The sequence below is a fragment of the Buteo buteo genome, chromosome Z (assembly GCF_964188355.1).
Source record: "Buteo buteo chromosome Z, bButBut1.hap1.1, whole genome shotgun sequence".
Lineage (NCBI taxonomy): Eukaryota > Metazoa > Chordata > Aves > Accipitriformes > Accipitridae > Buteo > Buteo buteo.
This window is the reverse complement of record NC_134204.1, coordinates 71341854-71354554: the sequence shown is the minus strand read 5'-3', so window position 1 is coordinate 71354554 and position 12701 is coordinate 71341854. Positions and strand designations below refer to the sequence as shown.

Genomic DNA, 12701 nt, shown 5'->3' with positions numbered 1-12701 from the left:
GAAGGATAGGTGCCTTGAATCCAACACTCATCTCCTACCTCAGGACCCCATGGAACACAGACATACCTGTCCTGTCCACCTACTCCAGAGGGCTTTAGCCTTCTCCACCCCCAACTGTGCTGTGGTGACACCCAGCCACCTTCCTGTTCCACTCCATTTCCTCCCTCTCATGTCCCACTTAGATACCTGGACCTTAGCACCCAGAGAAGGCAAGGAACCTGCCTCTATACAAATTTCATCCTGCTGAGGACCTCATCTGAAAAATCCTCCACAGAGCAGAAGATACAGGTGTCTCCATGGGATCAGAGCTCTTTGCAGAAGTGCATAGCAGCAGGACAAGAGACAGTAGACATGAAATGAGACTAGAGAGGTGCTGAAACTTCTCCCTCATGAGGACAGCCAAGTTGCCCAAAGAGACTGTGCTGTCTCCATCCTTGGAGATTGTCAGGACTCAGCTAAATAGGCCCAAGCAACCCGGTCTGATTCATAGCTGACCCTGCTTTGAGCACAAGGTCGGAACAGAAACTTGCCAAGGTCTCTTCCAACCTGAGTTATACCACGATCTGAACCCGTTTGTGGTGAGAGAGACCCTGGTGTATGCGCACCCTCTCTGCTCTTCCAAAGATCCTGCCGAGGCTCTGGCTGCTCTTTCCACCTACCTGCCCCATTCAAGGCCCCACCACGCTGCAGTACCCCTCACCAACCTCCTCCTGGCCCTGGTCACACAGGCTCCCATCCCCACAGGAAAAAGGAGCCAGATAGGAGATCTGGACAGTAGCAGGGCTACGTCTGCTTCCTCTCCGCTCACAGCTCCAGGCAGAGCCCTGGGCATCCACCAACTCTGTGGGCCCCTTCCAGGGGTGGTGGGATCTGTTGGAAGGGATTTGCCTGAGTTTCCCCATGGATCTATTTTCAAGCCTTTGCCTTTCACAGCAATTCCTATCAGTCGTCCCCTCTCCATGTTCTCCTCTAGCTTTTTCTCCATCCTAGGAAAGCTCGAAAGGGGAGCAATCGAAGGCACCATGTCCTGCCTCTCTCACTTGTTTCAGGAAGGAAAGCTTTTCCCCATAGATGCTAATTTCTCTAGGCTACAGCCAGAGCTGGGCTGACCTTAGGGTCAAAGTAATTTAGGATGTAAGGACCTCCATAGACCTCTGGCCCAGGTCTCCACTCAAAGCAGGTCCAAATTCAATGTTGGATCCAACTCCAAAGACAAATCAGGTCACCCAGGCTTTGTCCAATCCAGTTGGGAAAACCTGCAAGGGAAGAGATCCCACAGATTCGCAGGGTCCCTCTTCCAGGGGCTGAGCATGCTCATGGTCATAGTCTTTATCCTTCCAATCCCACTATTCTCCCACCCCTGCAGCACAGAGCACGACCCCCGGAGGGATCTGACTTGCTGTGCTGGGCTGCAACCCTGGCATCCAAACCTTCCCCAGCCCTGGCCACGTTGTTGGTGCGAAGCCTGGCACTACCGCGATAGCCCTGTGCAACACCAGGGACACGACACCACGTCAGTGCCATGCACCCCGCTTTTACGGCTTTGGCTGCACTAGGCCGGGGAACACTTCCCCCTGCCTCCCTCCTCACGGGCCCCGGCAGACATTTTCTTCTGTAAATAAAATGATCAACAGCGGAGAGATTTTTAGAAGTGAGACAGATCTTCCCGGAAAGACCAGGGGGCCCAGCTGGGTGTGCCAGGAGAGCGGGGGCCAGCCGGGAAGCTTTCAGCACCTGTCAGCACCCCAGGAAAAGCGGTTGAAGAGGAAAGGGCTGTTTTGCCCCATCCAGGCACTTGGGAGCCCCTAGGGCTTCTCCGGCGAGAGCGGACGGGGCTGGGCAGGGCCCCCCAGGCCCCCACGGCTGGCGGCGGCGCTCCTCGCCGGGAGGCCCGGGCAGGTGGCAGGGTGCGGAGGCGCAGCCCAAGGTCCTCCAGCATCTTCCTGGGCGGCCCCGGGTCCGGCGGCGCGGGGCGAGCCCCGCAGCCCGCGCCCCTCTCCCGCGCTCCGGGTCCGCGCCGTCGGGCCGCCCGGCCTCTCCCGGGGCTGGGTCAGAGCGCCGGGACGAACCTGTCGGGGCCGCCGGGGTAGGCTCCGTGCCGCGGTCCGGGCTCGGCGGCGGCCAGCTGCCCTCCGGCGCCGTAGGCGTGGGGCAGCGGCGGGTAGGGCGCGGGGGAGCGGCGGCCGTAGAGCCCGGCGGGGGCGGGGGCGGGCGGCGAGGCGGGCAGCACGATGCGCCCCGACGGCGCGTACAGCTGCCCGGGGCCGGCCGGCGCGTAGGGCCCGGGGGCGGGGGGCACCGGGGCGTAGGCGTGGGGCAGGGCGGCGGCGGCGCAGCCCTGCGCCGGGAAGGCGGCGGCGGCGGCGAAGGCGCAGGAGGCGGCGGCGGCGGGGGCCGGGGGCAGGTCGGCGGCGGGCGGCGGGGCGGGCAGCGGGAAGAGGCGGCAGGGCGCGGCGGGGCGCTCGGCGAGGAAGGCCGGGTAGGTGGAGAGGTCGCTGCGCTTGAAGCGCTTCCTGCGGCGGAGGAAGGAGCCGCTCTCGAACATGTCGCGGGCGTGGGGGTCCAGCGTCCAGTAATTGCCCTTGCCGGGGCGGCCGGGCTCCCGCGGCACCTTGACGAAGCAGTCGTTGAGGGTGAGGTTGTGGCGGATGCTGTTCTGCCACTTGCGGGGGCTGTCGCGGTAGAAGGGGAAGCGCTCGGTGATGAAGCGGTAGATGCCGCCCAGCGTCAGCCGCCGCTCGGGCGCCTGCCCGATGGCCATGGCGATGAGGGCGATGTAGCTGTAGGGCGGCTTGCCCCGCTCCGCCGGCCGCTTGCGCCGCCGCCGCCCGCTCCGCGCCCCCTCCGCCGCCGCCGCCGCAGCCTCCCCCGGCGGCGCCGCGTCCGCCTTCAGCGGCGGGGGCGGCGGCGGGGGGCCCGGCGGCAGCCGGCTCTCGGCGGTCATGCGGCCGTCGGGGCGGCCCCGAGCCGGGCCGAGCCGAGGAGGCGCAGCGCCGCGCCGCCGCGGCTTTTATGCGGCGGTGGCCGGCGGCTCCGCGCCCGGGCGGCCGGCACTCCCCCTGCAACGCCCCGCAGCCCGGGAGGCGCGGGCAGGGCCGGGCGTGCCGCCGCCGCCGCCGCCGCGGGCAGGGGCAGCGCCCTGCCCCGGCACCCCCCCAGACACCGCCCGCCCCCCCCGTGCCGTGATCGCCGTCCGCAGCGCCGTCGGGAGCGCGGGGGGCCGGCGGGCACCGAGCGGAGCGGGGGCGTCGCCGGCGCCCCGGTGCGGGTGCCTGGGCACGGGCGTCTCCAGCGCCTTGCCCTCTAGGGCTCGGCGGTGCCTTTGGGGCCGGCGGGGTGAGGTGAGGCGAGAGGTGAGGGGCTGCCGCTGTCTGTCGGAGGGGATGCTGCCGGACCCCAGCACAGGGCAGCCGGCTCCGGGCAGCGTCGCCCGTGGAGCCCTGCGCTCCTTCGCGGGAGTGAAGCGGTAGAAACCAACGGAACGTGCAAAAAGCCCCGGTGGCAGATCTCTCTCGGGAGAGATACTGAGTGTGGGCTTAGGCGGCGCGGTTTGCGTGCAGGGCTGCTACATAAAATGCACTCAGACTGGGGGCCTCACCTGGTGCCCAACAGCAGTTCGGCACGGAGCTGGGCTCCCGTGCCCCTGGTTTACCCCTGATCTGACCTGCTTGTCCCTGACCCTCGTGCCACAGGACCTCCAGGCACATGATCCTTCCGATCAGGACGGACGCTGGGCTCTCCGTGGGCTGCTGCTGGGACATACTTACCTGCCGGCTCCCTCCTGCTTGCTCATATACTTGGGGCTGGGGGTCAGACCCCAGGACTGGGGGTCAGAACAAATGCCGTGAGCGCTCGGGACTCGTACCCTGTGGCACGCACCTGCGGGGCTGGGGTAGCACAGCCTCCTCGCCTGCTGGCACGGTGACCCTCAGGAGCCAGAGGATGAATGGGATGGCAGGAGGTCCTAGGGGTGGGATGGGGAGGGTCAGTGTGTGCGGGTGCGCACAGGGATGCGTGTGCGTGGGAGGGTGAGCACGCACAGGTGCATGGGTGTGCAAGGACACTGGTGTGGGGTTGAGGATGTGCCTGGGAGTTTGTGGGTGTGCACTGACATGCAAGTGTGCGTACAAACACATGCTAGTGTGCACAGCTGTGTGGCTGGACCCAAGGCATGAGTGTCCACAGGTATGTGGGAATGGATGTGGGCAGGTGTGTGTGCAGAGGAATGGGGGTGCAGAGAGGTGGATGTGCATAGTTGTGCAGGTGCTGTGCGTGGCTGCAGAGCTGATCCTGCCCACATCTTGGTGCCTCCCGCCAGTTCTCCCAAAACTCGGATCACCAGCGTGCTGCTGAGTCTATCTCTGTGGGAAAAGCTTTCCCAAAGCCCTCTTGGCCATTGCACAAATGGTGTTTAAGGGAGCAAGGGGAGGTGGGAGATGTTCATCCTAGTGAAACAGGGCTCCCTTGAGGGCTTCCAACCATGTTGTTTCTCTGCTTGGAGAAAAATGTGTGTGAGGATCCATTTGCACGCAGCAAACAAACCCCAGCCCTGGTTTCTAGCTGAATAAAGGGACCCCAGAGTCTTTGGCCACCTGCTTATTTGTGCAGCTTCCCAGTGATCTGGGAGGTAGTAGAATAAACTATGGTGCTAGCAGAATAAACCATGAAGTGGCACTCCCTGAGGACCCATGTGTGCGGTCACAGAAGCTGAATGCAGATGTGTGGCAGAGTTTCAAATCACATGCTGTAGAGTTTGTGCCAGGACACAGAAGAAAAATCAGCCTCCCGTCGTGACACCCATGTTCTTGAAGTACACAAAACACTAGGGTAGTATTAGCCTGCAGAAACCAAGAAACCGACTCCTTCGGCATGAAAGGAGAGTGGCAAAGCTGCCTCGCCTGCAATGCTCTGCCCTCTGGCTCATGGGAAGCTGTAGCTGGGCATGAATTTTCCTACCAGATTTTCCAAAAGGCAGTGTGGTAGTTCCGTCACCTCTGGGGCTGTGTGTGTCTCTCTGCGCCATGCCAGTTCCGTGCCTCCAGAGGGCAAAGTCAGATCATGCTTCACGTAGAGGATGGGGAATGAAAGAAGTGCGGGCTGCGGTGGGATGGTGCGCTGAACTAGCTGCTTTTGCCCTCCCTGCTGGTGATGAAAATCCTTTTCCAAGAAAGCACTTTCCTTGGCAGAGCCCAGCCTGTAAGCAGAGTGAAATGGATACCCAAACAGCATGTGCTGGCTCTTGTCCCTTCTCCTTTCCTTGTCATGCATGTTAAACTGTAATCCCAGTATTTGTGAGTGAAGTAGGAGTTGTGTAACGTGGTGGCGTACAGACTATCCTCAATCTGATATTATCATCAGCTTATTTAAAAACATTTTCAGCTCTCCACTCAGGGAGCAGGAGTATGTCCCATTTTAAGCATTGGTGTCTCTTTTGACTGCCAGTTCCTGTGGGGAGGGAACCATGGGGAACATGAAACTCAGACTCACTCAGGCAGATCTTAGACTGCAGATCTCGTCCATCTGTAAACCAAAGTGATGCCTATTGCTGGAGCAGAAGAGTTGGTGCTTTTCATGTTTGGCAACATTTTATTTTCTCTTGTCATTCAGCTGCACTGGAGGAGGAACAAGGGTAAGTAAAATGGATAATGTCATGCATTGATTAAACATCTGGAGTTCATAATGCCGTAGAAGATGTATGGTATCTACAGGAGTATTAGCCATACAAAAGCTATAGCTTGGACTTTCTTCTGGTCTCTGGGAGTCAGAGTTCAGAGTCAGCATTTTTTCTGTCTAAATGTCCCAGCTCAGATCCTGCCTACACTGAGATCTGCAGCCTTCAAGTGAGCAAAGTGCTCATTGATTCTGAGCCCACACACTGCAGAGTGTACCTTGAGCAAGGGCATCGTGCCTTGGCCTCTCAAGACTGGAGGTTTTTAGTACCGGTAGTTGCTGGAGAATTACTCCAGCCAAAAATCCCATCTGCTTGGATCTCCAAGAGCAATTTCCACCCATGGAAAAAATCCAATCCTTCAGGCTTCATTCCCCACTCACTTGCTCCCGATTGCAAACAGCACCATTGAGATCCCTCAAGAGTAAACTACTGGGAAGCCCTGCCCTCTGATAGCCCTGTGACCTGAGTGGCTTCTCCCACCTCAACCAAACCAGAGGGAAGCGGACATTAAATGTGTGGACAGCCCCTTCATGTGCAGCACACTCACAGTTTTGGTTCCACCATCAGAATTTGTCTCTTTGAAGGGAGGAAATGTTTTGGTTTGCATTTGTGTCCCAGAGGCAGAGCTGTATTTAGTGTGCTCAAAGTCAAGGGTTCAGCAGAGCCAAAATCCCAGATCAGACTGGCTGAACGCAAATGAAGTGAGAGCACGTCCCTCATGGCACAGGCTGCACCCCAAGCTCAGCTGCATCTGCAATGAGATGGCAGGTTTGGGTTTTAATGGCTCTGTGTTTGGTGCAAGGACTTTGCTGCTGGAAGTGTGGAGAGTGTCACAGCCAGACACTTCATGACACTGTGTGACAAAGGAGCCCTACCTGCAGCTCATTATTAAGATCTGAGAGGGGACCACAAGCCTGAGTCTCTTGGAACAAGGCAGGTGATGGGGACATCCTTCATTCACTTTCAGAGCATGTGTCCACAAAGAAGTGTCTAAAGTCACTGAACTTAAGACATCTTGCACCTGACTGGAGTTAGTGGAAAACAAAACCAGAGGGTGATTGCATGGATTTTGGAAACGTTATACCCAGCGTGTGGTGTGGGGACCAAGGTGAAACCTCACAGGGAGAACTGATGTGCAGCTGCCAAATGGAGCCCAGTTGCATGGCAGAAGAGGGGCTGGAAAGCAACAGACTGGTGGGATGTGTCCATTGCCTATTTGCATCAGATGTTCACATGCCTTGTCTTGTGGGAGTGAGCTTTCACTCTGCATCAGTGGCCTGGTTGTTTATCATCTGTCCTGTTTTTCCAAATTAATGCTGCTTTTCATCCCCTGGTTGAGTTTTATACAGGAACTTGGGGCTGCAGGCGAGAAAGAACTGCTTGTGGAGAGCATCACGTGGATGTAGCCAGGTTCATGAGAGAGGCTTGCGTTAGCTGTTGTGGTCATTCTTTTGTAGGAAAAAAAACCCAAAACCCAACCATGGTGGTTTTGAAACAGGCCACGTCTCAGGGCTGTGAGAGAGAAAATTTGACAGGGGTGAGAGGCACGAGGAGCCTCAGTCTCCATCCAGCATGGTTCCACCTGGACCGGTCTGGAGGGTAGCAAGAGAGGCCAGCCAGTGTGCTTGACAGCCCAGCAGCTCCTCTAACTCGTGGAGGACGAGCAGGATCTGCAGAGGGTGTTCTGTGACAGGTGAAGGTGCACGTGGGCAGGGCAGGCTCTCGCAGAGCAGGGCATCACCTCTGCCCGCTCCGTCGGGACCCCCTGCCCCACTGGGGAGAATTTGGAGTGGCAGAGGGCTGGCACACAGCATGGGTGACGTCCGGGGTTGCTGCTGTAGGATAGCAATAGCCCCGAACTAGAGGGAGTGGCTGGCATGAGAAGAGGCAGAGCCTCAGCCTAGAGGGACCGCCAGAAGTGGGAGCACGGGACCGCCAGGAAGCTTACAAAGCCCAGCAAAGGAAACGTTCTGGTGGTGTGCCGGGGCAGCATAACCCCGTGTATCGGTCCCAGCTGGGAAACGACTGGGAGGGCTGGGGCCCAGCTGCAGAGGAGCTGGGGAATGGTGTGCATGAGGCTGAGCTTGGGCCAGGAGTGACTCTTGCTGCAAATAAGGCACACTCTGTACTGGGTTTCGTGAGGAGGAGCACGGCCTGCCATGCAAGCCTAGGTCTGTGCCAGCACTGCCTAAACAGCAGGTTAAACATGCAACCTCACTGTGCAAACTGGCAACAGGAGACTCATTTAGCTAAGATATGGAGCCACAAACTGAAGCAGTAGAAAACACTACATGCAACATAGGCAGCAAGGAGCAGAGACCTTCCTGGTGGAAGCAGAGTGGATCCAGCCTGCGCTGGATGGGCCATGACACATTCATTTGTTCTCCCACCGAAGCAGTTTTTAGAGCCGATTTGCAAGAGAATAAGCTGCCCATTCTTGCCTTTGCGCCACCAAGAAATCACTGGGAGTTGAGCAGATCTGTCAGATGCTGTAAAGAGGAGGAGCTGACTTTTTCTGGGAACATGCAAAGCAGAGTCAGGCTCTCTTCTGTAAGCCAAAAATCATTTGATATGCCTTTTTTTTTTGCAGGTGTTGTGAGGTTTGCATGGCTCTTGCTCCCTTGAAGCCTGCGCATTTCATCACCTCATGAAAATCTTCCGGATGGGTGTCTTTGAATAGCCATCAGGCTCTGTTGGCATGGAAATGAGTTCTCTCTATTTTGCCTATCAAATGCCCTATTTGGCCAGTCATTCAACAGTTCTGAGAGGTTTAATCCCCTCTAAGGGTGGCCTAAATCTTTGGTGTTCACACTCCCTGTAGCGAGCTTCACCTTTCCCTTCCGAGTCTTCCCTGCCACTCGCAGCCTCCTGTGGTTACTGCAGGCAGCTGTGTCCATGGCATGGTGTAAGCTTTGGGTATAGTTTCCTCTATTTGTGTCCCAGTGTGATAGCAGCAGTAAGGCTGTTGCAGAAAGCAGGGGGTAGGGAAGCCAGCCAGCCAGAAGAATTTCTTCTGCATGCAGGGCTACCGTCATAAGTGTTGGTCATGCCACTAACTTTGGTAGAGCAGGTGAAGGCCAAGCATGTAGGACACCGTGGTGGCTCAGATCTTCCAGGATGAACATCTCCTACTCTATGTTTCCCAGGTGCCCTGCTGGGACGTGTCTGCTCTGCTCACTCACGGCTGGCATCACTGCTGTCTGATGGGAGCTCCTGCAAGGGGCCCACAAGGCCGGAAAGACCCTGAGGCTTGTGGAAGGGAAGGGTGGCTTGTCATCTGAAGCCAAATTTTGCTTGCCGGTGGACTAGGTGATCCCTCTCTGCAGCTAGTGCTGAAACCTGATGCCTGATAGAGAACAATAGGATGCAGCAGTTTAGAGAGAATTGTTTATTGCTTGCTTTAGAAGCTGGGAATTTTATTTAAGAATAATTATTTAAGTTAATTAACTGTCTTACTGTGAACAAAATATCTTTGCAAATATCCTGTTTTACTTCAAAAAGTTATTTGGAAATAAATGTTTGGTTTATTTTTCCTTTGTTGCAGACAGAACCACATTGCCCTGGACATCAGCTTTTTCTAACCAGCAATTCAGCATGGTATGGAGAGAGGACAGGTCATTTTGGCCAAACTGCAGCGTTAGGAGATTAATTTCCCAACACAGGCAAGAGAAATTTCTTGGTGGTGGTCTTTGTTGGTAATGTTCTTCATGTTGCTCCACCCAATTATGGATATTTAAAAGTCTTTAACAAATTGTAGTGAAGTTGTCCTATAACTTAGTAACCAATTTCCTGTCCTGTGACATATTCTGCACTGTAGTCCTTGCAGAGGAGTTTCCCCATGGTCACAGAGAGTAGGCCAGCCAAGAAGGGAGGCAAAGGAAAGAAAAGGTATTGGGAGCAAGTAGAAGGGAGCAGCCGAGTGAGATTGGGAACACATGAAGACAAGGGAAAGGAAGAGGAGGAGGGGGAGGAGGAGGAGGAGGGGGAGGAGGAGAAACACCATGGAAAAGCACGGAATGTGGAGAGGAAGGGTTGGGGCTGGAGCTGAATGAAGATGAAGAGCCTTTGCTGTAAGACTGGTTGGGAGGTTTGTTTTGTGGAGAAGATCTTGAAAGGATGGACCAAAAAAGCTGTGCCCAGCAAAGTGTCTTCTCCTCCAGGTCTTGGCCTGGAATCAAAGACTTTCACTCTCAGCATCACTTTGGTACAAGCAAATAAACATGAAAAGTAATGTCACAGCTTTCTAGGACTGGTCTACACAGAGCACAAAAAACTTCTAGTGCTGTGAGCTGCTCTGTTGGGTTCTTTTCATTCTTACTGTTTTCTTTAAACCAAGGAAAATCACTGACTAAACTTTGTTACTGAGCATTATTAAACAAACCAGATGTTGCCCTTACTTCCCTGGAAGCTGCAGCTTTCAGTGCACTTTGCAGAACTCTACCTGATTAACAAAAATAACATGTTTCAGTAGGTAGGTCCAGGCACCCAGCACTTTTTTGTGTCAGGTTTCTGATGCTTCGAGGGTTTCTGGGGAAGTCCTCAGTGACAAGGCAGGTTGGAGGCAAAGCTGGGAAGCCAAGACAGGGGGTCAAGGTCTGCATCAGGGGTTGCAAGGAGGGGCATAGGCACAGCCGCAGTGTGGCCCTGGGGCAGGAGGTGAAAGCCCCAGCTTGAAAGTAGCTCCCAGTTAAAGCTGAGGAGCCTTGCTGGGCTCTTTCCTGGCCTTGGGGCCAGCCAGCTGGATGCCCAGGATGGGGAGTGTGTGTCGAGCCCTGACCAAGGCAAGGAAAATTGTTCTTAAAATGGCATGTGTGTGTCTGCGCTAGTGTGTGTTTGCATGTGCCTATGGAATGCATAAAGCACAACTGAATGGTAAATCACACCTGGTGAATTGTGACTACCACTGCTATCAGTGAATTCAGCTGTCAAGCAGACCCTGATGAGGGACTGGTAAGACCCAGTGCTACCAACTGCTGTAATTTCATGCGTGAGTGATGTAAATAGCCTTTATTTAAAAAACAAAATGTACGGCGGGGATAGTTTGAGCTTATTGGCACTGGCAGACAAAATCTGAATACTTTTACAAAGAGCTCCTGTTTTTTTCCCTCAGCTTTTTTGTTCTCATAGCCACTCTGACCCTTTAGCAATCACCATGGTAATTACCGAGTAATGCCCTATTTACAAGTACCTACAGAAATTTGCTGGAGTTTTGCTTGAGCCTGTAGCAAAATGTCTAGCCCCAGATGAGGAAACAGGTTATTTCTCAAATTCAAAACTTTTCTTTAGCAAGACTGCAAAGGCTGTGAATAGCTGGAGTCCTGCTGAAGTTAACAGACCTGTGGGGATTTACACTAGATAAGCATCTGCCCAGTGTTTACATGAGGCCATACATGTTTCAAAAAGCATCTAAGTAGTGGTAATCTGGATAGAAAGAAGTATTTTTAAGTTTCATGCTGCTATTAAAAATACACACTGTACTGTGTGTATTTCCAGGGACAGCACAAAGTTTCAGAAATCTTTCTTCATTTTGGACAGTGTGGTCTTAATTCTTCTGTGACCAGTCCATATTTCACATGTAAAATCTGTGCCACGGGACAGGTTTCCCAAAGGGATGGTGGGATTTCTGTCCTTTGGGCTTTAAAAGCTTGGCTGGTTGTGGCCCTTAGCAAGCTGATCTAGCTTGGGGTATAACCCTGCTTTGAGCTTTTGCTGGACCAGAAACCTTGTCATTTCTGCAGTTCTCTCTGTTACTGTGGAAGAAACAGGATTTCCAGGAGTTTCTGTCAAGTCAGCTGAAGTCCTGTCAATGATGTAGGAAAATGACCCATGGACACAAGCAAAATGACTTCTCAAAATGCCAGGTGCTCAGATCTTACTTCTCCCAGCTGACGCTGATAGTTTTGCTTATGCAGTTTGTGTCTTCATATGCAAATCACGATTTGCCACCATGTGGACCATTATCAGAAAACAGATCTTCTAGAAGTTATTTAAACAATCACTTCCAGGATCATGTTTTGGACACAGAAGGGGAAGGAGAGTGGCATCTTTTTGAGACCTTTGAGTTTCCCTCCTCTTCATTCCGCTGCAAAACAATGCAATTTTGCTGTGCGAGAGTGTCTTTATTACTTTAAAAAATTAAAAAAAACAAACAAGGGAAAGGTGGAAAATGAAATGTGAAAATACAAAAAAAAAGGGGTGGGTGGGTGTCTTGTAACAAGTGTTTATTTAGATGTGGACATAAGAAAAGGTCTGTAGGGCAGAGACAGGCTAAGATCTGCTTTCAGAAAGTAAGTCCCAGAGCAGAAGGCTCCCTGGCCTGAGCCATGTGCTAAACACAAGAGGCACAGGACTGACCTTGGCAGTAAGCAGAGAGAGAGGGCTTCCAGAAGGTAGCTCTACCCCAAAGGCAGGAGGACCAGAGATGGGCTCCACCCAGCCCCCCCTGATGCTCAAGACAGCAAAAGCCAGGGCGGTCCACCCCATGGGCAGCACATGGTGCCCTTGATCCTTCTTGGGGGTCCTCGCAGGTGATCCTCTGGACTCCCCTCTGGGATGAGGAGCAAGCCAACATCCCTGTGTGAACCACAGCAGCAAGGGGGGGGTTGACTCACAGGACGGGGGCACTGGTGCATCCTGTTTGCTGGGGCTGCCAGCCTGCTGCTGTCAGCGATGCTGTGCTGTGCGAAGGGCTCAGTTACCCTGGTAAGACGGGGTGGTCCTTGCTGGTTCAGTGTAAGTAGCTGAGCACTGGAGGTAATTTCTTTCAGTCACTCGTTACACAGCTTTATTGAATGGGGAGTGTCAATTTTTTCTCCTCAGAACTAGTCTGGGCAACACTGACAGAGGATTTGAAAAATAAGAGCTAATCCTGCAGGAATGACTCATTCTGGCATAGGATTTGCAGAGTGGGATGAGAAGTTCAGGTAAAACAAAGGGAAATGGAGGCCATAGTAAAACTCTGTGGTTTGGAGCAGGACAGTTTAACTGCTATGGAGTCAAAGTTGGAAACCCCCTCCCAACAAATTGCTGT

The 12701-nt window shown here is 54.2% G+C and overlaps 1 protein-coding gene across 1 annotated transcript; it reads right to left on the bottom strand.

Annotated features, from left to right (window-relative positions):
- Positions 1 to 2050: 2050 nt before the first annotated feature.
- Positions 2051 to 2944, bottom strand: FOXE1 (forkhead box E1). Its single transcript, XM_075020513.1, has one exon. It carries the CDS (start codon positions 2942 to 2944, stop codon positions 2051 to 2053), a length of 894 nt encoding a protein of 297 aa, XP_074876614.1.
- Positions 2945 to 12701: the final 9757 nt, after the last annotated feature.

Excerpts from the sequence above, each read along its gene's own strand:
- FOXE1 (XM_075020513.1), bottom strand. The coding sequence starts at position 2,944 with ATGACCGCCGAGAGCCGGCTGCCGCCGGGCCCCCCGCCGCCGCCCCCG.